Here is a 26,361-nt window from a genome sequence, read left to right on the forward strand (position 1 = left end):
TTACATATGTAATACTTTCAGGTTCCTATGTTGTCCCCCATCAGACATAATGAACCCAAAAGTGAAGGAAATGTATATAAAAAAATAAATAAATAAAACAACTCAAACCTGAAATGTTCTGCATGCACACAATACTTACCCAAGTACAGCCTAAAACAAATTTACGACTGAGACTTGAACCCTTCCCATTATAAATTGACCCTAAAAGAGAAACTTTCAGCAATTTTAATAATTACATTAGAACTTAAGTTCTAAGTTCATGGAACAAGAATGTGCAAAATGTTTATATATGTACATCAGTTTTTGTTCCAAGGAGCTAGGACCATCCTGAGCTGAGATATTGACGTTTCTGTAAACATCTGTATAACCAAAATTTGTTGCGCACCATGACACAAAGGTGGCCATCGTGGTTAAACCATGTAAATAAAAAAAAACTGGTGGTTTTGTAATACCAAAACATAGAGGTAATCAATAAATGTTTTTTAAAAAAATGGTCAAGCACCCAACATTATAATTATTGGACCACTTTAGATGGACTGACCATACAGAATGTTAATTACCACTGAAAATACTTTAAAATTGTCCATAGTTTAGGCTTATTATTTAAAGATAGCAAAAATAATGGAACAGAAAGGCACTTACCATTAAAAAGAATAGGGCCAATCCATAAACCTTAACATACACACTTCAAATACACCTTTCACTGTATCAGCGACTTTTACTTTTAAAACAATTTAATAAAAATTATATATATATATATATATACACATACACACACACACACACATATATATAAATATTTGGTGGTAACCAACATTGTGCCACAACTGCGGCTCAACTCAAACCCATACCATTAATTTATTTTCATCCTAAATTCAGGCTTGGAAAAAGTCATTATAAAATTTTCCATCCAACAAAGTAATTGTCAGTTTTCCCTTGAAAAATTACAGCCATGCATTTTAAAACAGATTCTAACTCAAAAAAGCTGAAAGCATTCTTTTACCTCATCATTTATCACCTCCGACTGCTCTTCCTCATCCTCTTCATCTTCGAGGTCAAGATCGTTTTGCCTCAGGTAGGTGAAGAGGGGTGCGCAAGGCTTCTTCTTGAAAGCAATGTAGTCCATCATATTCCCTTGCAGTTGCTGCAGGAAAAAGAGCTCGATCAGATACTCCTTAAACACCTCCTTCAGACTCTCCATCTTTTTCCCATGATGCTCCAAGCACTGCTTCCTCAACTGTGCCACCTCTGGGTTTGAGGGTGCAATCTCTTCTAGCTTCCTTGGCTGCATCTTCTTCATGCTGATAGGGGTCAAAGATTGGCTGGAGAGGCCCTGGGAAGGGTTGCTCCTGGATGGACTGGAGGGAGGAATGGCTGAAGGGACCCCGAAAGAGGCAGCCGCAGGGACTGCCACACCAGCCACCATGCCTTGTGTCGTCTTCTCAAAAATCATTGGTCGTCCCAACTGGCCTTGGATGATGCTACTAATCTGAGGAGGCAGATTAGAAGTGGTGATGTGTCCAGGGCTGCCTAATGTTGGGAGAGCAGCCCCTGCCGCAATAGGGCTCTGTGGCCCCAAATGGTGAATGGTTCCCCCAGTTTGAGAGTGTGGCTGGGAGAGACATCTTTCCCTGACTGCCCCTGGTGTCCCAGGAGAAGTCAGCTGAACAGTTCCTGCTGTGGTTGGAGCCAGCTGAGCCAATCCCGTTCCATCCTGGTAGACGAAATGTCCACTTCCAGGTGGGCTGCCTAAGCTGATTTGCCGAACCATTGCCTCAACAAACCGTGTCGGGCTCTGACCACACACTCCCAAAGAAGAACCAGGAGCACCAGGCCGGTGCACAGCTTGAATGGGGACCGGACTGTGCTGGGTGGGACTTTGAGGTTGAATGGTCTGGGACAAGGGTGATGTTACCTGGATGTAAGATGAGGACCCGGGTTCAAACCTCCACTGTTGTGGCTGGTGCTGAAAGCCAGGGGAGGCTGGACTCTGGAGTGGCAGAGAGGTGAGGGTGATCTGCTGGTTCCCAGGAACCATTGTTCCAACATTCTGTAAAGTGATGTTCATGTTTTGGCCTGTGACTGGACTCCGGCTCATGATGATTTGATAATTAGGAGACTGTGGTGCAGAAGGGCTCGCAGCTGGAGCAAAAGATGTCACCGGTGACTGGGGATGATTGGCGTTTGCAGACTGTTGCTGGGTAACCGCCATTGGCAGCTGCTGTTGTTGCTGCTGCTGCTGTTCTTCTGCCTCACACCCAGTAAAAGACTTGGATCTCTGAAGACTCCGCTGCATGTTTGGTGGGCCTCCTCCATGGTGCATTGCGTGGCACTCTTATTGTATTAAAAAAAAAAAACACTCTGTAGAAAGACAATAGCGCAAAGTCTCTACCATGCAAGTATAGGCTTATTAAAAAAAAATAATGTACCAATGTTTTACTTCCTGTTAACACAGCACATCAATCAGTACAACACCCTTTATTATTAAATACAACAAATACAAAGTCTATATCAATCATTTATCTGGCACTTTTAACCCAAAAGTCTAAGAGTACACTTATTACATGGACGAACACCTTGAGTAACCTGAGGCTCAATGCATTATTCATGGATAAATTATTTGTACCTACAACTACTACCTCAGACCTAACAGCATTACTATACACAAATGAAAGTTTTAACTGCAGGCAACCACGAATACATAAACATTTTCGTATACAAATGTTTTGGAGTAACAGTGTCTATGACAGCAGTTATTCCCCTCTACAAATGTATTACCACGGTAAACATAAATGTGTATCGATAAACTACTGTCAGTTGAAACCATCCTTTACAGAAATGTCCCATGGCAACCATAGCATCCGGCAAAATACAATAGTTTCTACGGTTGTTGTTACTACAGTAAAACAACGGCAATATGATCTTAGTTACTGCCATTAAAACGAAATTAAACAAAATGACAGAAATCGCAAAAGCCTCTTAGACAGTTATAATGAGATTCCATAAATGTTATATGATTTTACGATAACAACAATTAGTACAATAACTCCGAGACTAAAAACAGTAAATGTTATTAAGGGTTGTACCCCACTGTGAGGTTGACAACACCATTGTTTACAAGTAACCCCCTTTAATCAGTACACACTCACAGTCCTCCGGGCTAACATACACAACCCACCCACCTTTACATATATCAGCACACAGCTCTCATTACCTACTGAGAACATGTTAAATACATCGGTCTGTATTCTCTAAGCACATGTTGTTGTGTATTTGAAGTGTATATTCATAGCAGAATATGTTTGAGTTTCCGCTCGCGCTGCTGTTAGCATGCATTGCTAACCACAACACGCACCACTTACTGTAAAAACACCACCTCGCGCTCCAAACATCCACTCAATCTCTGCACTCAGAGTCTAAGCTACAAAACACGCGCGTGCATCCACTCTCGCGGACACAAAGCTGGATAAAACTATTACAAGCGTATGACAGATGCTACAATGTGAAACATGGCGATTGACTGTTTTTTTTTTTTTCTTTCTTCTCCGAGTACCCGGAAGCGCTCCATAGAGAGCGCGACCTCTGCACTTACTGACATGTCTGTTAACGAATCACATCAGTGCACGAGAGATTTGTGTGGGAGGGCGGGACAAATGTAGTTTTCGCTTCCCCCCCTCTCTGTTTTAAAAAGCTAAGACGCTTCAAAGAATTATAATTAAATATAGCTGCATCGATGGTGGGCCCAAGTACAATGGGTCGATTTCCACCCGGTGGCTTTAGGAAAATAATGCATGATGGACATGCATTTCGTCAAGGAAAGCGAGACAAGTGCCTCAACAACACGATTTAAGATATCAAGTAAACCTTTACAATTTTACATCGGCCTTATCTTGACATTATTCTAAGCAATTTTGGAGTGATTTGGGTAAATGTAAGATGACTATTTCAAAGCATGTTGTAAGTGCCACACTTCCTGCTGCCAGGTGGTGGCACTATGACCATCATGAACCACAGTAGCCACATTCATCTGATCAACCCCCATTACCAAACATACAGCTGCATTTTTATCTAAATCACACAATGCACACAAAAGATATGGGACACTTCCTGTTTCCCATTTTTTTGCCAGCAATTTATTGCCTCGCCATGGCGACATCGTTCGATATACCAAAAATCCTTTCACATTTTAGTATCTTTTTGGCATAATGTTGCCTGAATTTGGTGACAGTCACATAAATCCGCTAGGAGAAGTATTTAAAAGTTCAGAGCCTGCGATTTTCAAAAAAATCCAAAATGTCTGACTTCCTGTTGGGCAGAGCTAATGACTGTAATTATGAAAATTGTCTGGCTTGATGAGAACTATGTACCAATTTTGGAGACTTTAGGTGAAAATGGGGGTGCTACAGAGACATCTTAAATAAGTGTCATCATTAATGCATAATACGTTAATAAATACACACATTACACTAATACACAAATTGCTATTTGTTTTACATGAAATACAAAATATTTCCATTTGAAATTTCAGGAATTCTTCAACTAATCTATCTCTGACTGTGGACTGTTTACTATTATGTAAAATTTTGTTAATTTCCATATGTATTTCCTGTTTAATCTGAAGCTATTTCAATTTATTCCACTGTTAATAAACTACTTTTCCCCCTGCTATTTATATATGTAATTAAATGTAAGCAGTGTAAATACTCTATATTTACTCAAACGCTAATCTGAACATAAATACATATAATGTCAGTTATATATATAAATAATTGACACTATATGTATTTATATTTACTTATATATATATTATTATTATTATTTATTTTTTTAAAGAACAGTCCCTCTGGGGCTACTTATTAGAAGGTATTTGCATTTAGTTAGAACGTGTAACTTTTCATGACCCCTATGCCATTCTCTCAAAATAAGCTATTATTTTGTACTTCTATGTGTGGATGTGTGGTGGAGGATTTGCATGTAATAAATCTGCAATAACCAGACATTGAGATGGCCCATGATGTTGTAGTATCATGCCAGATATTGTCATCCTAAATGTAAACTAGAAAAAGTTTGTCGAGACAAACTTTAAGTTGGCTTGTGAAAGTTTGGACCAGAAAGTTTGAAGTTTAAAGTAGTTTGAAGTTTAAATTAGTTTATAGTTTAAATTAGTTTAAAGTTTAAATTAGTCTAAAGTTTAAATTAGTTTGAATTTTAAAGTAGTTTGAAGTTTAAAGTAGTTTATAGTTTAAATTAGTTTAAAGTTTAAATTAGTCTAAAGTTTAAATTAGTTTGAATTTTAAAGTAGTTTGACGTTTAAATTAGTTTATAGTTTAAATTAGTTTAAAGTTTAAAGTAGTTTATAGTTTAAAGTAGTTTGAAGTTTAAAGTAGTTTATAGTTTAAATGAGTTTAAAGTTTAAATTAGTTTAAAGTTTAAAGTAGTTTGTAGTTTAAAGTAGTTAAAAGTTTAACTTAGTTGCTAGATAGATAGATAGATAGATAGACATTCAGATAGATAGATAGAGAGATAGATAGATAGATATTTACCCTCAGATAGATAGATAGATATAGATAGATAGATATTTACCCTCAGATAGATAGATAGATAGATATTGACCCTCAAATAGATAGATAGATAGATAGATATTGACCCTCAGATAGATAGATAGATAGATAGATAGACAGACAGATAGATGCTAGCACGTTTTTAGCATTTTTTAGTACTTCGCTAGGTGATGCTAGCATGTGTTAGCATGATGCTAGCACGTTTTTAGCATCTTTTAGCACTTCGCTTGGCGATGCTAGCTTGTGTTAGCATGATGCTAGCACGTTTTTAGCATGTTTAACACTTCGCTAGGCGATGCTAACATGCGTTAGTATGATGCTAGCATGTTTTTAGCATGTTTTAGCACTCCGCTAGGCGATGCTAGCATGTGTTAGCATGATGCTAGCACGATTTTAAAATGTTTTAGCACTTCGCTAGGCGATGCTAAGCATGTGTTAGCATGATGCTATGCACGCTTTTAACATTTTTAGCACTTCGCTAGGCGATGCTAAGCATGTGTTAAGCATGATGCTAAGACGCTTTTAACATGTTTTAAGCACTCGCTAGGCGATGTTAGCATGTGTTAACATGATGCTAATGACGCTTTTAGCATGTTTTAGCGACTCGCTAGGCGATGCTAAGCATGTGTTAAGCATGATGCTAGAACGCTTTTAGCATGTTTTAGCACTTCACTAGGCGATGCTAGCATGTGTTAGCATGATGCTAATGACGCTTTTAGCATTTTTTAGCACTTCGCTAGGCGATGTTTGCATGTGTTAAGCATGATGCTAAGACGCTTTTAGCATGTTTTAGCACTTTGCTAGGCGATGCTAGCATGTGTTAGCATGATGCTAGCACTTTTTTAGCATGTTTTAGCACTTCGCTAGGCGATGCTAGCATGTGTTACCAGTGTAGACTGATTCCCAAACAAATGACTCTAATGAGCCGGTTCTTTTGAATCTACAGTATGAAACATACAGTGTGACCAGTGTAGTCTGATTACAACATTAATGACTCTAATGAGCCAGTTCTTTTGAATCCACAGTGTGAAACATACAGTGTGACCAGTGTAGACTGATTCCCAAACAAATAACTCTAATGAGCCGGTTCTTTTGATTCTACAGTGTGAAACATACAGTGTGACCAGTGTAGTCTGATTCCCAAATTAATGACTCTAATGAGCCGGTTCTTTTGAATCTACAATGTGAAACATACAGTGTGACCAGTGTAATCTGATTACAATATTAATGACTCTAATGAGCCAGTTCTTTTGAATCCACAGTGTGAAACATACAGTGTGACCAGTGTAGTCTGATTATAACATTAATGACTCTAATGAGCCAGTTCTTTTGAATCCACAGTGTGAAACATACAGTGTGACCAGTGTAGACTGATTCCCAAACAAATGACTCTAATGAGCCGGTTCTTTTGAATCTAGTGTGAAACATACAGTGTGACCAGTGTAGTCTGATTCCCAAATTAATGACTCTAATGAGCCGGTTCTTTTGAATCTACAGTGTGAAACATACAGTGTGACCAGTGTAGTCTGATTCCCAAATTAATGACTCTAATGAGCCAGTTCTTTTGAATCTAAAATGTGAAACATACAGTGTGACCAGTGTAGTCTGATTCCCAAATTAATGACTCTAATGAGCCAGTTCTTTTGAATCTACAGTGTGAAACATACAGTGTGACCAGTGTAGTCTGATTCCCAAATTAATGACTCTAATGAGCCGGTTCTTTTGAATCTACAGTGTGAAACATACAGTGTGACCAGTGTAATCTGATTCCCAAATTAATGACTCTAATGAGCCGGTTCTTTTGAATCCACAGTGTGAAACATACAGTGTGACCAGTGTAATCTGATTCCCAAATTAATGACTCTAATGAGCCAGTTCTTTGAATCTACAGTGTGAAACATACAGTGTGACCAGTGTAATCTGATTCCCAAATTAATGACTCTAATGAGCCGGTTCTTTTGAATCTACGATGTGAAACATACAGTGAGACCAGTGTAGTCTGATTCCCAAATTAATGACTCTAATGAGCCAGTTCTTTTGAATCTAAAATGTGAAACATACAGTGTGACCAGTGTAGTCTGATTCCCAAATTAATGACTCTAATGAGCCAGTTCTTTTGAATCTACAGTGTGAAACATACAGTGTGACCAGTGTAGACTGATTCCCAAATGAATGACTCTAATGAGCCGGTTCTTTTGACTCTACAGTGTGAAACATACAGTGTGACCAGTGTAGTCTGATTCCCAAATGAATGACTCTAATGAGCCGGTTCTTTTGAATCTACAGTGTGAAACATACAGTGTGACCAGTGTAGTCTGATTCCCAAATGAATGACTCTAATGAGCCGGTTCTTTTGAATCTACAGTGTGAAACATACAGTGTGACCAGTGTAGTCTGATTCCCAAATGAATGACTCTAATGAGCCAGTTCTTTTGAATCTACAGTGTGAAACATACAGTGTGACCAGTGTAGTCTGATTCCCAAATGAATGACTCTAATGAGCCAGTTCTTTTGAATCTACAATGTGAAACATACAGTGTGACCAGTGTAGTCTGATTCCCAAATGAATGACTCTAATGAGCCGGTTCTTTTGAATCCACAGTGTGAAACATACAGTGTGACCAGTGTAGTCTGATTCCCAAATGAATGACTCTAATGAGCCAGTTGTTTTGAATCCACAGTGTGAAACATACAGTGTGACCAGTGTAGTCTGATTCCCAAATGAATGACTCTAATGAGCCGGTTCTTTTGAATCTACAGTGTGAAACATACAGTGTGACCAGTGTAGTCTGATTCCCAAATTAATGACTCTAATGAGCCAGTTCTTTTGAATCTACAGTGTGAAACATACAGTGTGACCAGTGTAGTCTGATTCCCAAATTAATGACTCTAATGAGCAAGTTCTACAGTGTAGTGTTAAAAAGTTTAACTTAGTTGCTAGATAGATAGATAGATATTTACCCTTAGATATATAGAGAGATAGATATAGATAGATAGAGAGAGAGATAGATATTGACCCTCAGATAGATAGATAGATAGATAGATAGATATTGACCCTCAGATAGATGCTAGCACGTTTTTAGCATGTTTTAGCGTGTGGCTAGGAAGATTTTAGGTCATTACTTTCTGGCTGCTTGATAAAATAAATCCTCTGAGGGAGAGAGAGAGGGAGAGATGCAGGGCTGACAGGCCCTTTTTGTCTGTGTGTGTGAAAATGTCAGTTGGGATTTAAATTTCTGAACATTCCGCAATGTTAAGTCAATGGGAGTTTTTTCCGAGTTTGATCGTCATTTTTAGGAAAACCGTAAGTCCGATCAGTTAGAAAAGATATAGCACACTATTCGGGATTAGTCTGAAGGTCTGTGCCGAGTTTGGTGCCTGTAGCTTAAAAGCTCTAGGAGGAGTTAGATACCGAAATTTCACCGCTAAGAAGAATAAGAAGAAGAAGAATCGGTATAATAATAAGTTTAAGTAGGATTTCAGTAAGTTGGCTCTCACAAGCCAACTTAATTACAATTCATTCGACTTTGGTGAATTAAATTTGTGTAAAACTCCTCAAAATGTAACACTGTAAACCTAAACCAGTTTAAAATAATTATTTAATTGGTGAAACAGTAGTTTGACAAATTGGACCAAACAAATCGTATTTATAAAGGATAGGCATGTCAACAAACATTTGAAACAACATTTCAACCAAGATTTGCAATCTAGTGTAAAAATAACAAAGACTGTAAAAAGTGTCTAATTGTAGTCTAGCACTCGGGCAGGAGTAAAAATGGCATACCACCGAACTCACAATTCTAGTACTTGTTGAAGAAAAAGATTTGCCATGATACATTTTGTGCACGTGAAAGAAATGAACATACATGGATTAAAAATGTGTGACATTTATTTCCATCACACCCACATGCTTTTGATTTTTGGCTGCTCTGAATGGAAAGTAAAAGACACAAAAATATCAGAAAAGACATCTTAAATACTGTAACAACATATACAAAATGGTTCATTGTCCTCAATTTAACAATCACCACAAATTTCATAAAGATTGCTGTGCATTTATCAAAGTTTATTTGACCACACGCAATTCAGACTAAATGCCTTAAAACACCCTGATAAGAAAACCTGGTTAACATCAGTTACAGCTGAGGGAAAGATAAAACAGGACCTTTAGGGTTATCGTCATCCTAAACATTTTGATAGACGTCTTGGTGATGCAACAATAGTGCAAGTTAAGGACAAACTTTCAAAAGTAAAATTGAAAAGTATGAGTCTCATATCCAGCTAAGAAAACCTTTCAAATCTCTACAAGCAAAATGTGCAAAAGCTGTGTACTTGCAAAAGATGAACACCTAGATGCTTAAAGCTTTACCCCTAAACTGTTTCTTTCGAGCAGTATTTTGGTGCAAATTGAAAAATAAAACAATCACATGTACAATACATATTATCATGCAAGACTAAAACAGACTACTATAAATACAAAGTGCTACATACAAATATATTGACTATTGTCTTATTGCATTTTCTTTGACTTATCAGCAGAAGCTAATTAAACAGAAATTAGCTTTTACATTGTAGGCTTGTCTTCTCCTCAGTGATTGCTTTCAGGAATCCAAAAGGCAATTAGGTTTATAAAGTGCTTCACTGTTTTACATAAACATGAACAACAGTATGATAGTTCAGTTCATATATTACAAATCTCAAGTATTTCTTCCACCTTCATATGACAACATATGAAACAGATAATCTTAATCAGTAGGTCAACAAAGATTTGCCACAATTTTGGTCAACTGCCACATTAGACCTCTGTAGTCTATCACTGACAAACTACAACCCGTCTACCACCAGCTGATGTTTCACGAAACGTTTGAGAGGGAGGTAGCTACAGAGGTTTAAAATGATTATGTATTCCCTTAAAATAGAGTAGATCAAATTTTCATTCCATTTCTTCAGATTCATGCAGATTCATGAAGGCAAAGTTCATCAAAACATTGGTGGTACTGAGTAATTTAGTGGTACTGAGATTCTAAGCAAGTTTTAATACGGTTTAATGATGAGCATCCATGTCATTGATGGTTTATATGTTTACACATACTACAGCTTTGGAACGAATATGGTCTTCTTGTGATCTGATCACACACATGCTCTGGGCTGGAGAGAGGATAGACGTCGTTCAATACACTGCTTGCCTGAAGACACAGCAAACACACACATGTTGAGGTGAGATGAATACTCAATACTCAACTGTCTACCAAAGAAGTGTTTGTGTGCGTGTGTGCATGTGATTCTCACATTTGTTGATATTGTTCAGGTCTGCATTCTCAGTAATGATTAGGGACAGCCCCTCCATTAGTAGTAAGGCCTTATGGTATCGTTCTACAGATGTTTCTCCATGATGAAACATTTCATCCAGTGCTGCAGTCTGTACCTGATTACATGACAGGGGAGTGCTATTAATATTTCATATACTAGTCTAGAGGTATTACACACTAAATTAAACAATGCAATAGAACCATCATATACCTTAATGTGATTGTCAATACTAACTGTTTCTTAGTAACTAAGAAACCCAAAGTATGCTCATACCATGTGAATGGTGTGCGTGTAAATGAGTCTTTCAGCAGTAATGCTGTTCATGCGGTCCATCAGTCTTTGTTTACTGCTGAAGAAAAGCTGGAGTTTCTCAGTGAGAGAGCGGCAAGAGCTCACACATTCCTTATACAGCTCATTCAGCTTACGTACCACTGCAAGAACCAACACACAAAGACAACATGTCAATCAGAATGACTCACTTAAAAGTACCTATTCAAGTCAAATTAGTAAAAAGTACTCTCACTAACCATTTTATTCTGAGTAAACTCTAGAGACTGTTGTGTGTGAAAATCCCAGGTGATCAGCAGCTACAGAAATACTCAAACCAGCCTGTCTGGCACCAAAAATCATGCCACGGTCAAAATCTCTGAGATAAAAAATAATTCTTCTCCATTCTGATGGTTGATGTGAACATTAACTGAAGCTCATGACCCATATCTGCATGATATTATATATTACACTGCTGCAACATGATTGGCTGATTAGATAATCGCATGAATAAGTAGGCGTACAGGTGTACCTAATAAAGTGGTCACGTCAAAAATCAAAGATGGCACAACTGTGAATAAGGTCTACTCTCGGTCAAGCTTTCATTGAGCGCAAGAGTGCATCTTCTATGTAAGGCAGTGCTGCCTGCACATTGGTTTAACGAGGTATGTTGCCTGTACAGCTGGAGTTACACTAACAGCCCCCTATTGCCACAAATTCAAAATCAAAGGTTGTACATTGTTTAAATTCCTACGATGGATGTGACATTCCTTATTACGGAATTTACATATGGGTCAGGGGCATAATTAATTGTGTACATTTTTTAACATGTAATTTTTTCATATAATTAATCGCACCACATTAACACGTTAAATTAACAGCCCTAGTGTATACAGAATATACAAATAATTTAAAAGCCTTTGACTAAAAAACTGCCCAGTGCAACTGAATTATCTGTATGTCCTACAGGTTGCATTGTTTTGCTGAACATGAATCTACTTTAGAAGGTGTGAGATTTACCTTGTTTGACAGATTCTGATGGGTAAAGTTTGCCTTCTTTAATCCCATCCTTCGCTGTGTGTAATGCAGAGGACAGCAGCTCAGCAGATTTCATATAGAGGACCAGCTGCTCTGCAGAGCTACATATACATACATGTGCACATCACTAACAGTGTAAACCTTTATATTCACATGACACAAACAGTACTGTATACAGTATGTTCTGCAGGAAAACACATAGATTGTATTTATGTGTGTTTGAGTAGTATCTCACCTCCACTCATGGCTCAGCTGGCTGATCTGGTCAGCCACCACGCTCTGCTCTAAGAATGAAGCATCAAGTGCCAGACTCCTCTCAACTCCACTATCCTTTGTTCCAGCGACCTCAGTGATGCAGTGGGTAAAGGCTAGAATGAAGCGCAGTTGGCTCAACAGGTCTGTATGCCCCTCCTAGGAAGAAAATGACATCAAACCCTGTAATTAATGATTCCACTAATCAACTCTAATCGTAATATACATGATACAATGAGAACTGCTCCAAAGGGGTTGAACAGATCATACAAATTGAAGGTGCCACAAGATATTCCAAGCCACAATAAAGACCACCAACTTATCGGTCACTTGCAGCATTCTACGGTCAAATACTTTTGCTAATGATTGCTAAACTGTTTAATAGGACGTTGTTACAGACAACCAATTTTCTACTTGATAAATAAATACTCTACTTGTGCTAGTTTCAAGTCTCTCATTTCACTTTACAGTCTCTTTTTCCACACATAATACAATATTTTAACTAAAATCAATAATTAATCTCCCTAAATGTATTTATTTATGTAGCAGTGTAATAGTCAGAGTAATGTACAGTTCAGGTGGTGATACAGGACCATCCTGATACTTATCCAGGAATATTTTTGATAATGGCAGTTAAAGTAAATTAACTTTTGTTCCATTTCATAAATAATGCATAGCTCAATTATTTTACCTCCATAAGTGTCTCCTCTGGCAATTCAGGGGGAACGAAAGCTACACCCCCACACAGGTTTGTTGCCATGGCGTCCGTGTAACCATAGCGCAGGCTGTCAGGCGAGGCATATGCCTCGTGCAAGTTACTGTAGGTCCAGCCAGGGGTTGTTGGACTGGGAGTGCCCACTTGAACACAGCAAGTACTCAAGTATCATGTATTGAATTGTGAAGCTCACAGTTACAATAACACAGAAAAGTAAAATCATGCACATACAAATTCTTTTGTTTTCATCTTATTCTCACCTGAGAAGCGTCTTGTTCGAGCAGAGTGAGGAGGCGTGTGTCCATATTCAGGAGTGCCCAACATGAAGACAACTCCAGGGCTGACTGACCCCTGTTCTGTGACATTACTGCCACCAGAGGGTGCTAGAGAGATCAAGACAAGACAAGAAGGGATAGTTTACTCAAAAATGAAAATGTTCTTATCATTTACTCACCCTCATGCCCTCCCAGATGTGTATGACTTTCTTTCATCTGCTGAACACAAATGAAGATTATTAAAAGAATATCTCAGCTCTTTAGGTTTATACAATGCAAGTCCTAACAGGGTCCTAAACCCTATGCTCAAAAAACATATAAAAGGCAGCTTTAAAGTAATCTATGTAAGACTTCAGTGGTTAAATCTATATCTTCAGTATTATGCTTTCTGCCCAGTAGGTGGCGAAATACATGAAGAATGCAAATCAGCAAAAACAAAAGAAGAACTCTTAGGTCAAAAAAAGCCCTTAGCTGAGCCTTTAAAAGTGGAGATTTATATTGAAAAAAAGTACAAAAATATTAATTTGTTTCTCACCCAGACCTATTATATAACTTTTATGCTGCCTTTATATGCTTTTTGGACCTTCAAAGTTCTGGCCACCATTCACTTTCACATTGTATGGCACTACAGAGCTACAGAGATATTTTACAAAAAAATCCTTGTTTGTGTAACAGAATAAAAAAAGTCATACACATCTTGGATATTGTAATTGCTATTTCAAGACAATTAAAAATGTAATACACTGAAAGCAATCTGTGCTACATTTACATTAAGTGTTATCTATATCTATATTTGAAATACCAGCAAATCAGTTTTGAAAATATCAGCAGCAGTTGTTTGTATGAATAACAGATGTGGTACATTTACCAAAAAAGAAATGTTGACAATTTTACACCAATTTAATTGGCTTCATGTGTGAAAGTGGCTAACATTACAGTTAGTGTATTCTCATACCTGCTGTGTCCATGGGTTTCTCAGAATTTAAGCCTTCACAGCTGCCTCTGTTTATCTGAGGTCCAAACACAGCCTTCAGCAGCTTATCTGAGAGACGACCAGTACTTAATGACCTACACAACACAAATGAAACTTAAAAACATTACCTCACATAGTCCAATGTAACAAAGCCAAATAATCATCCTGCAGCAATAATATAAATCACAGTGATATCAGTGCTGATTATTAAATATAATTTTTTATCACAATTGCGTAACGAACTTATCTTCAAGCAGCACTAAAGCTCTAATGAATATTACCTTTTGACTGTGTCACTTCTTTCCACATGCTTGAAAAGGGGCACACGGGGCCCTGATGCTGGGCTCTGTGTCAACTCCTTCAGGTCAGACAGGGTCTTAGTTCGGGCGTTCAGACCTCGCTGAACAGGTGCCATACATGGAGCTGGACCACTACTGGGCCGCTGATACAAATCCCACTAAAATTCAGGAAATGAAGAAAAGTTTGTTTACAAAAAAAGATATGTATTTTTTTTGTAATTTAGGACTGTTATAGTGATCATCTTGTCCTAATGCAGGCAAGTTATACCATTTAGAGATTTTTGGAGGACAACAACAACAACAGCTAAATTATCATTTACCAGGGTCAAATGTTAACCAGGGCTTGGGGCAAAAATGCCACTGAAAGTGACCAAAATTACCCATATTTTTAAAATACCTAGGTTTACTAGAAAGTTTAAAAAAAGTCACGGCAACTATCCTGGCCGAGCAGTGTTCCGTGTTTATGGTCTGTTGTGTCCTGATTAATCAGAATCAGAATAATGAACTCACTCTGTGCACAATGGATTCTGGACTGTGTCGACTGCTCCTGTTTTTGTTGGTCAGGGTTGTTTCCATGGCTGTAAGATCAGTGAAGAGAGGAGAGACCTGCCGATGACACACATCTGAGACAGAAAGAGAAACATACGTATCTATGTAAAGTACAAAAAAGTAAAATCTCTCTATTTTATGTATAGATCTCTGTTATTGGCACATTATATCTTATTCTTCATTGTTAGATTGTTAGATTTTTTTATTTTATTTTTATTTAATTAATTAAATGTTTTTTTAAATTAATTTACTCCCTTTTGCTATTTATAATAATTGCTAATTTCTTAGTTTGCTCTGCACTGAAATTGTATTTTTAACTACTACTTTACTATTTCCATTTAATTAGCTAATATTACTTGTTTACTCTATTTGCAGCATTGTTACTTTATTTGACATATTTTGCACAATTTCTCATTGTATGCAGGTATGTTGCTAACACATTTGCAATACAAATGTACAGTTTTTGCCATGCCAATAAAGCACACTCAATTGAAATTCTTATTGAATTTGAATGAGCATTCATAAAAAATGTATTTGATTTGGAATATAAGAGGGATTATTACCTGTGGCGTGTGACCCGGTTCTACTGCCAGTAGGTTCAGGCTGATTAAGTGTTTCAGGAACTGTTCCCACTGAGAAAAGACAACAGAAACCGGTCAGCATAATTGTAAAAACTAAACTCAAATAAGTAGGCAGAATTAATCTGTTAATTCCATACAAAACTACCTCTAACATACATTATCTTCCTCTTTTAGTCCTACATTCAAATCAAAGCATACATCTGCTGTGAACTGGGGTCCTTACCCTGTAGAGAGTGTAGATATGGTCTGAACCCTCCTGTGGAGTGTCTACGATGAGACAATCCTCTTCCTGTTTCAGGTGAAGCCCCGGTTATCCCACATGCCGTAAATTCACTCATGCAGTCATGTACAGACCTGAAACAGAAGCAAGGGAACTCATAAGGGGATGTATGGGGCATTCATATGAGATAATTTCATCATTATTCATATCATGTTAATTGAAAGTGAGGGAGAAATATAAGAGTGAGCCAACCTGTCAGACACTTGTAGGTTCTGCTCCATTCTTTGGTAGTTGTGTTTTTGTGTAGGCACTGGAACAGGAACAGACTGACTGTAACTACTGCCACAGCACTCCCCACGCCTACAGAGAGAGAGCATATCCTGTGCACATTAACAACATTAGGACCACTTGTTCCCTCTCATTTCATCCCAAGAATTCGCACTTTCTCCTGTCACTTTGACGCGGTTTACACCTGGTTGCTCAAATGCGCCTCCTGTGACCACTTGTGTTGGGATTTCGAGGGGAGGGACTCTGTTTCATGACGACATACATCAATCACTAAGCCATTGTGATACTGCATGATAATAAACCGTAAAAAAGTCATAAAAGACTGGTCCAGGACGCATTCAGGAAGGATTAGCATTTACACTTCAAATGCGATGTGGTCACAGGCATTTTTGACTACCACCATATGTGATTTTTGTGATTGGATCACAAAACATTTTAAACCCCATTTGCATTTGTATTTAGGGCTCACCACTTGTGATCAGATCACCCGAAATGCATCTTAATACCAGGTGTAAACGGGGTCATTAGGTCAGACAGCCGTCCATCAGTTCACACATGCAAAAAAAGGCTATTGTTGCTGTTTAACAAGGGCTGACCGCCTTCAGAGAGTGCGTTTATACAGTCTCTTCAGCATTTAACACTAATCCCACAGTACCTGGAAGGCCTAGGGGAGATTTTGAGAGATGGTGAGGATAATGGAGTTCGACCTACACAAGCAGTGACACCCAGTAGTGAACTTCTAGAAATAGTACAAACACAATTACACAAGAGTTATGCTTAAAATCTTCCAGCTGTAACAATAACAACTAAACAACTAAACTAAACCTCATTTATGATAAAATGACAACAGCTTTTAATGTTACAATAAAACCATAAACAGGTCAAAGACAGCCAAAACCCAACCCACAGTTAACAAACATTAAGTGAAAGCAGATGAAATAGGGCATGGTTGACATGACATGAAGTCTGATAACTCCCTTTTACAACCACACACACACACGTTTACTTACCATAAATACATACCACACACTTGTATTTAAAGGTGCAGTCAGTAACTTTTTATTCGAGTCATCTTGGACTTAGTGACATCTAGTGGTGTGGAGGCAGCATCATTCAAAATACATAGTTTTCAGTTACAGATGCCATTGTAAAAATTCGCTATTCACAATCAGTCATGATTGATTTAATCCATGAGTGAAAGTGTCCAATAAGACGGTTACTGAGATTAAGCGAGTAGTTTTAAGTTGGTCATGTGATTCTAAAATGGCAGCACCCATGAGGGTGACCCTGTCCCATGTATAATAAAACTGCTTTTATAAGGTCACTGATATGACTAGAGTCCTCATCTCATGTGAATGATCATGATTTTATAGATATGTTAGGAGTAAAACCTTTTATTTCTCCTCAATTTGGAATTCCCAATGCTTTCTAAGTACTCATGGTGGCGTAGTGACTCACCTTAATCCGGGTGGTGGAGGACGAATCTCAGTTGCCTCCACGTCTGAGACCGTCAGTCTGCCCACCTTATCACGTGGCTTGTTGAGCATGTTACCACGGCGAGGTAGCACATGTGGAGGCTTCATGCCATCCATGCACAACTCGCCATGTGCCCCACCGAGAGAACCACATTATAGCAACCACGAGGAGGTTAACCCAAAATGACTCTACCCATCCTAGCAACCGGGCCAATTTGGTTGCTAAGGAGACCTGACTGGAGTCACTCAGCACGTCCTGGATTCAAACTTATGACTCCAGGTGGTAGTCAGCATCAATACTCACTTAGCTACCCAGACCCCAAGGAGTAAAACATTTTTAATGGGGAAAAAATGTCTGAGTGCACCTTTAAAGCCAAATCCTACAGCCCAGAAATATTTTTGCATTTTTACAATAAAAAACATAATTTACTTTATTCATGAATTATTTATGATTAAGTTAACTTCTGATGATGATTTTGTTGTAAACCCACACATATGTACACCTAAATACAAACAAGAGAGACTCCAGAGATCCTATTAAGTGGATCATCACTGCTGACGTCACATGAGCCTAAGTTTACACTGAAAGAAATTCTGGAATGAAAAGTATCTTAACTAGGTCATGAATGCACAAGATGATGGTTGCATAAGATAAAAACACTCCTGGAATGTATCTGAAACCTTGGAATGAAAGAGAACATTTGCTATAAAGACCACTCTTTACAAAGAAACAGCCCTCATTATGCTTCTTCATAGAACCATAAAAAAGGTCAATTGACTACTCCCACCACTGAAATGAATATTTATGGCAAGTGATATGCTTGCAAGCATGCAAACTGCTATATTTAGTGTTGAAACAAAATGACTCTGTGTATGTGTGTAGTATGAATGTGCAGGTTATAGTCACATGTATATACACTTCACATGTGGGCCTTGTCAGTTTAACTTTCAAAGTATGAGAGAAATGAAAATCCACTTACTCGCTCTGTATCACACTATCTTGGCCTCCTGCATTCGACAGGTCACCTGTAATAGTTAGAATAGAATGATCCCAGATTTTTAACACTTCATATTTGAGCAAAAAAAAAAAAAAGAACAAAAAAAATTTTTTTTGTTTTTAAATAATGCAATGTAGCTCAATGAGTGTGATGTTTCAACTTACTGGTGAACTGAGCAGGCACCATTACGAAGTCATCGGACTCAGAGGAAGACGAGTCTTTCGGCAGGAATCCTGGAGATGCCATTGTGTTAATTTGGGGGAGGGACCTTGGAGTTCCAGAGACAGACTGAAAAAAAAACCCATTGTGAATAAATCGCAATACAACAGGTCTCAACAATAGAGTTTCTGGTCTAAGGCCTAGAATGGGTTAAAATGATTAACAAATCAATGTTCAATTGTTTACCTGTTAAAGTTCACTTATACATGTTTAGCTGTTATGGAGATACATTATAGCTGTATAATAAGTGTGTAAAGTGTGCAAAAGTTTTCCTTTAGGTTTTCTTATACTTACAAAACTATGTTTCTAGCCAGTGAAAATATTGGCAGGTCTAGTACAAATAAATTACTCAGTAACTTGCCCAACAATGCCAACAGAAAAAATCCTAATTGTTGAGCCCTGTACGGTATTGTATGCAGAGCATAGACTATATAGAGCATGGCAAACAATATCTAATTGAAGTAGAGCATGCAGTTTGGCATCATGTGCTGTCATTTGATACCCGAGTAGGAGTGAGGTGAGAGGTTGAGGAACCACTGCTGGAACTCCCTGAGCCGGAGCTGGGATAGGTGGGCACAGGCACCGGAGAGGCTAAAACAGTGATGCAGGGAGTTAATAAAAAAATCTGGTCAAAACATACTAGATTAGCAGGGAAAAGGGAATATAAACCACAATTTTACATTTCTTCACGGATGTGTTGGCCTCCAGGAAGGGGTGGTGGAAAAACTCATCTGGAATACAAAAGGCCATACCTGAGTTAATTCCAGACAATTAGCAATCCTAATTCCTAGGGAGTATAATTTGTGAATTGAGATGACCGTTTCTATAGAACATTGGAAAATGTGTACATCTGTGCATGTGAACTTATGTTTGTGTCCACTTACCAAAGTCCATGCGTTCCCTGTGGTTCCTCTGCAGCAACCCAAGCAGCAGGTGCCGCAGTTGACTGGAGGTTTCCCGTGGAATACTGGAAAAGACAGAAATTACAACCTATATGGAATGCTGTGTTTTTATATACACTTCTGTGCAAATGTTTTGCATGCAGTTGTGAAACATGTTTAACAGTGAGGATTTATTTTTAAATAATACCATGACTTGGTTTCATTTATCTATTAAAGGAATAGTTCACCCAAAAATGAAAATGTTCTTATCATTTAATCACACTCATGCCATCCCAGATGTGTATGACTTTCTTTCATCTGCAGAACATAAATAAAAGTTTTTCAAATAATATTTCAGCTCTGTAGGCCAATACAATGCAAGTGAATGGTGACCAGAACTTTGACGCACAAAAAAACACTTCAAGACATCATAAAAATAATCCATTCGTCTCCAGTTGTTAAATCCATGTCTTCTGAATCGATATAATGGTGTGGCTGAGAAACAGATCAATATTTAATACATTTTTTAATATCAATCTCCACATTTGACCTACCTCAACCAGTAGGTGGCTGAATGTGAAAGTCACCTCCACACCAGAATGTGCATTTTTTCAGTAAAAAATGACATAAATATTGATCTGTTTCTCACCCTGGCTTATCATATAGCTTCAGAAGACATATAATTTAACCACTGGAATCTAATGGATTACTTTTATACTGCTTTTATGTCTCTTTTCTGGTCACAATTCACTTTTTTTGGACCTACAGAGCTGAGATATTCTTCTAAAAATTGTAATTTGTTTTTTGCAGAAGACAGAAAGTCATACACATCTGGGACAGCATGAGGGTTAGAAAATGATGAGAGTATCTTTTGGTGAACTATTCCTTTAACTACACAGTACAAAATCAATATTTAGTGCCTTTAAAATCAACGTTTAGTGCCTTTTAAACAGCACCAATTATGATTAGTTGTTCCTAGCATCTTGGAGAACTTGACACTGTTCTAGGTATTTACGCAGTCTGAATTGCTTTCTGTCTCTACATGTAATCCCAGACCGACTGAGATGCGGGCTCTGTGGGGGCAATACCATCTGTTGCAGGACTCCTTGTTCTACTTCTATTATGTTCTATTTGTAAAAGGACTGTTGGAAATCTAACATTTATATTTCTCAATGACACACTAAAGCAGAATCATCGTAGGACAAATGTTTATATGAAACATCTAAGACTTTTGCAAGAGACCTTTGAGCCAGTATCGTCAGGACTAAACCAGAGCATGTTGACTGATGACTAACACGAAGTCATCAGGGTCACTTACTTTGGACTCAGGCTCCGGTTTCTTTCATAGAACTGCCGCAGTTCCTGGGGAGTACTTGCCTGGAAAAACAGAATAAAACTGATCATGATTGTGATAAATCAATTTTAGAGGGTGAAAAATTGTTCATGACAATCACAGTGTTACGCAGAAATGTTCTTGTGCTAGGAAAGGATATATTAGTAGTGCTTGCTAAGGTAATACATAAATGATCCCAAAAAATGTGCTGCTTTTTGAGGGGAGTTGTGATATTACTTTCCTACTCAGTTTTTCCATGCTGGACAGGGTGTGAAAGATACTTTTTTTGCCCACCAGCCACAGTGGCATGTGAATGCACAATTTTAACAGCCAATTGGATTTTTTTTTACCTGCCACTTATATTTTCAACAATATATATATACACTGAATGTATACATACAATTTTAATATTATGTTATTTTGTAACACAAAATGCTGTATAATACCAATAATAAAAGCACAGAAGAGAATCTTCCTGTTCTAGCACCATTTCAATTCACCTCACATCATTGCAAGTCATTTGCTATGTATGGTAACGTATACAGACACAAATATTTGGAATTAAAGTGTTAGTTCACCCAAAAATTTAAATTATCCCATAAATTACTCACCCTCAAGCCATCCCTAGGTGTATATTACTTTTTTCTTTCAGCCAAACACAATCGGAGTTATATAAAAAAAAATATCCTGGCTCTTCCAAGCTTTATAATTGGAGTGTATGGTACCTTAGATTTTGAAGGCCAAGCGCATCCATCCATCAAAAAAGTAATCCATATGACTCCAGGGGTTAATAAAGGCCTTCTGAATTGAAGCGATGTGTTTTTGTAAGAAAAATATTCATATTTATAACTTTATAAACTATAATCACTGGCTTCTGGTAACGGCCGTCCACACGTTCACGAGAGAGTAGAGTTCTGGAGTATGACGAAGGCAAAGTGTAAGCTCCGGTAAGAAGTGACAAACGCGGAAGCGCGAGTTGTTTACAGCAAAGGAAAACGGCGAAAAGAAGTGAGTTGTTTTAGCTATACTGTAGATTTGTATTAGTCTTAAAATGGTGTGTTCGTGCATCTATCCAGTCATTCCAATCGTCCATTCATGGCAGCAAACACTCTCAGCCTCTGTTGGCATTACCTCACATTTCCTGCATGAGCACCACCATGTCTCCCGTACTCTCCGGCAACCAGATTCTTTTGTTCGTGCCGCTGCACCCTCCTCCATCTCCCGGAGTTCCTGGTTGGTGTACTCCGGTTCAAACAAACAGGGCTGGGCAAAAAACTCAATCTCCTCTTCTCTTATATCAAAATCCTAAAACATTTTTCTTTAAAAATCCTTGTTGTTGTCTTCTAATTCGTGACCAATGTTTTGTTTTGATCTATCCTCTGCGCTTCTGCGTTCGTCACTTCTCACCGGAGCTTACGCTAAGCCTATGTCATACGCCGGAACTCAACTCTCATGAACGCGCGGACGGCCGTTACTGGAAGCCAGTGATTATAGTTTATAAAGTTATAAATATGGATATTTTTCTTACAAAAACAAGCTTTATTTCAGAAGGCCTTTATAAACCCCTTGGAGCCGTATGGGTTACTTTTTTGATGGATGGATGTGCTTTTTTGGGCTTCAAAATCTAAGGTACCATATACTCCCATTACAAAGCTTGGAAGAGCCAGGATATATTTTTATATAACTCCGATTGTGTTTGGCTGAAAGAAGAAAGTCATATACCACTAGGATGGCTTGAGGGAGAGTCATTAATGGGATGATTTTCATTTTTGTGTGAACTAACCCTTTAAGTAATGTAAAAATTAAGTGACTATACAAGGCATGTAAAAAGTGAACTGCTCCATCAAACGAGAGCAAAGATAAACTCAGAAAACCTCTAGAGAAGGTCTGAGATCATTTGCAGCATTAGACGACACTATTCTTGCAAACTGTTTTCAGACGACAGAAACAGAGAACAAAAAGTGAGTTCTCAATGCGTGTGTGTGTTCCGTGAGAAGCACTCAGCCACTGAACCTCTGTACACAGTGAATCAGACACACACATCAACAGCTTTTCTTTCAAGGGTGTTTCTTCAAACATAAAATGGACAAAAAGAATCCCATTAAATTACAATAAGGGAGAGACTCGTGGCAAATCTAGGGATAAGCATTAGAGACTTGAGTGAGCTCTTTTTACTTAGATCAGTAAGCAACCACCTAGCAACCACACAGAACACACTGGCAACCCTAGCATTGTGTCCATGACTTTTTCATGGGTAAGCATCACTTAGAAGTTCATCAGAAAAGTAAAAATATAGTTTGATATATTTGGTTCCCTAATTGAATGTAAAACTGCATACTGCCTGTCAGGTATGTCCTGTATAATGAATTACTTTTAGACTGTTATCAACTTAGTTACATCCTCATGTGAACTCAACTGCAGCACCCTTGTAAACCCTGGCTTTTTGGGATGTAAATATTTTCTCCAGGTTTGAAGTTAAACCTTAAAACTTTTAGTTTAATCAGGGCCTGTATCTACAAATCGTGAAGGCTTTCTAAAGGCAACATAAATAAGCATAAACCTAACATTTCCATGGAGGGAGCAGTAATCCCAGGGGACAACATAACAGTTGAAACTGATATGCTCTGTTTGCATGCTTGATCTAAATGAACTCAATGACCCACCTTGCGCCATAGACCGACACAACAAGAGTGTCAGGAATGCTCAATGAATAAATTACTCGTTTTCTGAAGCAAAAATATAAAGCCATAAAGAGGCACAGTTATGAAAAGTTTGATCAATGGCATTCATGTTAGCTGTCTGACCAGAGGTCATTTGGTTGACCTCACCCACACATTAGCCCCTGCTAACAATACCTGGTCAAAGGCTTAGATGAAAGTTACTAATAATAGACAATGCCATGCAGGTCACCTTTTCAAGATAACTAACATTCACTGTTATGAAGAGTAATAACAAGCGAAAGGCCAGTCTGTGGTAGCAAAAGTACCACAGCAACAGTAGACTTAAACTTGTTTAAACTTGCATATTTTGTAATATGATCATGAAAAAAGAGATCTCCCAGTTCTTCACAGAGATGCCACCCATGTGGGTCTGTGTATGTGTTCAAGTTAATTTGAGGGTGTGTTTAGTTGCATAAACACGTGGTTATGTTTATCAAAAAGATGCTGGAGAGATGTCACAATCATGTTTCACACTCTACAGGGCATAAATAAACAAGGGTGCCAGCCAGAGGCTCTTTCGCAATTAAATTGTTTTGGAATGATCAGGACTAACGCACTCACTCTGACTCTCTTGGATTGCTAGTAGTTTTTCCTCAATAACTATACAAGTTTGTGTGCTTGTGTAAGTAGGATATTTCTTTCTCAGCAATATCCATATATAATTTGTGCCGTTTTGTTCAGACACATTCTTCAGGGAAAAAACCCTTTAAACTGATTCACAGACTTAAAAAAGGAAGCACATGAGTGCTCTAATAACTGATTATCACTGATGGATTTACAAATAGCAGTGTGTGTGCGTGTACATGTGTCAGGTTAAAAGGTGCTTTCTTTGAAAAACCTTTTTGCTTATGTACTATGTGTCACTAACCTGAAAAGGGGCTTTGCCAGTCAAACATTGGTAGGTGATGGTCCCTACACTCCACAGGTCAGCTTTGGCATCGTAATTCTGTGACATGATGACCTCAGGAGCCTGCAAAATGAGTAAGACTTTGTATTTTCATGAGCATTTTGTTCTAATATCTCAAAAATATCTTATAAAGATTAAGTTTAGAAATTTAAAGCATATATTCTCAAACTCACACGTGCCATATAACTTTAGTTGACATGTCTACATTACATTTTGAAGCTGTGAAGTAGAGGCGATTATTCATACTTCGATGAGCAATAGGATAGTGTGAAATTTCGGAAGATGACAAGCACTCACCATATACATTGGAGAGCCACAGAGAGTGGCAGCCATTGTGTTACCCTGCAGATATCGGGCGAAGCCAAAATCAGCTAAAGAGAAAGAGAGATAAGAAGCAAAATTAGTGTGAGGTGCTAATGACTATGTTTGGTGGCTTGTTTTGGATGCAGTGCAGAAAGACAGGGCTGGAATGTTTATAGCGAGTGTCTCTTGGCTGTTTGACATTACGCAGCTGTGTAGTGACTCATAGCGTCTACCTATCACTGATGAGTAAACAGAACAATGTTGTAAACATCTCACCACCATGTGATCAAACACTAACTGCAGTCAAAACACAAGAACAAAAACACCATAACCTCGTCGTTATCCCACAAGAGTATTCTCAGAGTCCAGACTTATTGCATACTGAGACTTGATCAGTTTTGTTGTTTCTTTAGAAGGGTTGAAAGCTGTGTTCCAATAAGTGCAGCTGACCAGAGATCTGAGTGACAGAGTTCCAACACCTTCTGACTAGGAGAAAATAAGTTTTCTCCGTTGCATCGCGATTATTACTTCAATGATTCTGAATCAATTCTGAAAAACGTTGACTTTTTAAAGATTTGATTAACTTCCGTGACTTTTCCAGGCCTGTTTTAAACTCCTGCACAGTTAGTGTATAGTATAGAATTCCCAGATATTTCCTGGTGTCAAATATCCAGAGCACCCACCCAGTTTGATGCAGATGTTGTTGGGGTTGGACCTGCGACCCATGCTGTAGGAAAGGAGAATGTTTTGGGGTTTCAGGTCACGGTGGATGATGCCTTTACTCCTTAAAACACTCATGGCTCCCGCAATCTGATGCAATAACACACGGATCGTATCTTCACTTAGAGATCCTTTAGCTATAGAGAAAGGGAAGGAACAAAGAACTGATTTCACAAGACAGTTTACTAGGAAAAAAAGCAATAATTATGAATTATTTTAAGGTGAGCACTTTGTTTGTTTGTGATTTAGTGGCATTAAATCTAATGGCTATTTGTATATAGCAAAAAACAGGTTAAAATGTAATAAAAGGTATAGTGATTAAAAACCTATATCCAATATTTTACATATATTTTGATTAAAAAAAAAAACACTTTAAAACAGAATCTGGTCTGACTTTGATAAAAAATCTTTTCAAAATTATCAGTCAAATAATACAATTTCCTCAAAGAATTCAAATCAATTAGAACACTATGAAAT

General features: G+C 38.0%; 2 protein-coding genes across 2 annotated transcripts in view; both read right to left on the reverse strand.

Moving 5' to 3' along the window:
* The window catches only part of LOC127630758 (E1A-binding protein p400-like), a 38,151-nt gene extending 34,636 nt beyond the window's left edge, over nt 1-3,515 (reverse strand). The window contains 2 exon segments of the mRNA XM_052108511.1: nt 1,004-2,361; nt 3,356-3,515. Coding sequence (XP_051964471.1) covers nt 1,004-2,323 — 1,320 coding nt within the window. The 5' untranslated portion in view covers nt 2,324-2,361; nt 3,356-3,515.
* A 5,633-nt stretch (nt 3,516-9,148) lies between these two features.
* The window catches only part of LOC127630907 (serine/threonine-protein kinase ULK1-like), a 30,296-nt gene continuing 13,083 nt past the window's right edge, over nt 9,149-26,361 (reverse strand). The window contains exons 6-28 of the mRNA XM_052108767.1: nt 25,848-26,021; nt 25,159-25,232; nt 24,823-24,924; nt 21,220-21,278; nt 19,905-19,987; nt 19,701-19,751; nt 19,523-19,611; nt 18,966-19,089; nt 18,784-18,829; nt 16,984-17,067; nt 16,293-16,400; nt 16,044-16,174; nt 15,803-15,871; nt 15,201-15,313; nt 14,673-14,848; nt 14,374-14,486; nt 13,404-13,526; nt 13,120-13,286; nt 12,412-12,587; nt 12,159-12,277; nt 11,145-11,302; nt 10,851-10,986; nt 9,149-10,747 (exon numbers count right to left, since the gene is read on the reverse strand). Of these exons, the coding sequence (XP_051964727.1) occupies nt 10,692-10,747; nt 10,851-10,986; nt 11,145-11,302; nt 12,159-12,277; nt 12,412-12,587; nt 13,120-13,286; nt 13,404-13,526; nt 14,374-14,486; nt 14,673-14,848; nt 15,201-15,313; nt 15,803-15,871; nt 16,044-16,174; nt 16,293-16,400; nt 16,984-17,067; nt 18,784-18,829; nt 18,966-19,089; nt 19,523-19,611; nt 19,701-19,751; nt 19,905-19,987; nt 21,220-21,278; nt 24,823-24,924; nt 25,159-25,232; nt 25,848-26,021 (2,531 nt within the window). The 3' untranslated portion in view covers nt 9,149-10,691. The remainder of the gene's footprint in view (nt 10,748-10,850; nt 10,987-11,144; nt 11,303-12,158; nt 12,278-12,411; nt 12,588-13,119; nt 13,287-13,403; nt 13,527-14,373; nt 14,487-14,672; nt 14,849-15,200; nt 15,314-15,802; nt 15,872-16,043; nt 16,175-16,292; nt 16,401-16,983; nt 17,068-18,783; nt 18,830-18,965; nt 19,090-19,522; nt 19,612-19,700; nt 19,752-19,904; nt 19,988-21,219; nt 21,279-24,822; nt 24,925-25,158; nt 25,233-25,847; nt 26,022-26,361) is intronic.

The sequence above is a fragment of the Xyrauchen texanus genome, chromosome 37, assembly GCF_025860055.1.
Source record: "Xyrauchen texanus isolate HMW12.3.18 chromosome 37, RBS_HiC_50CHRs, whole genome shotgun sequence".
NCBI classification, from domain to species: domain Eukaryota; kingdom Metazoa; phylum Chordata; class Actinopteri; order Cypriniformes; family Catostomidae; genus Xyrauchen; species Xyrauchen texanus.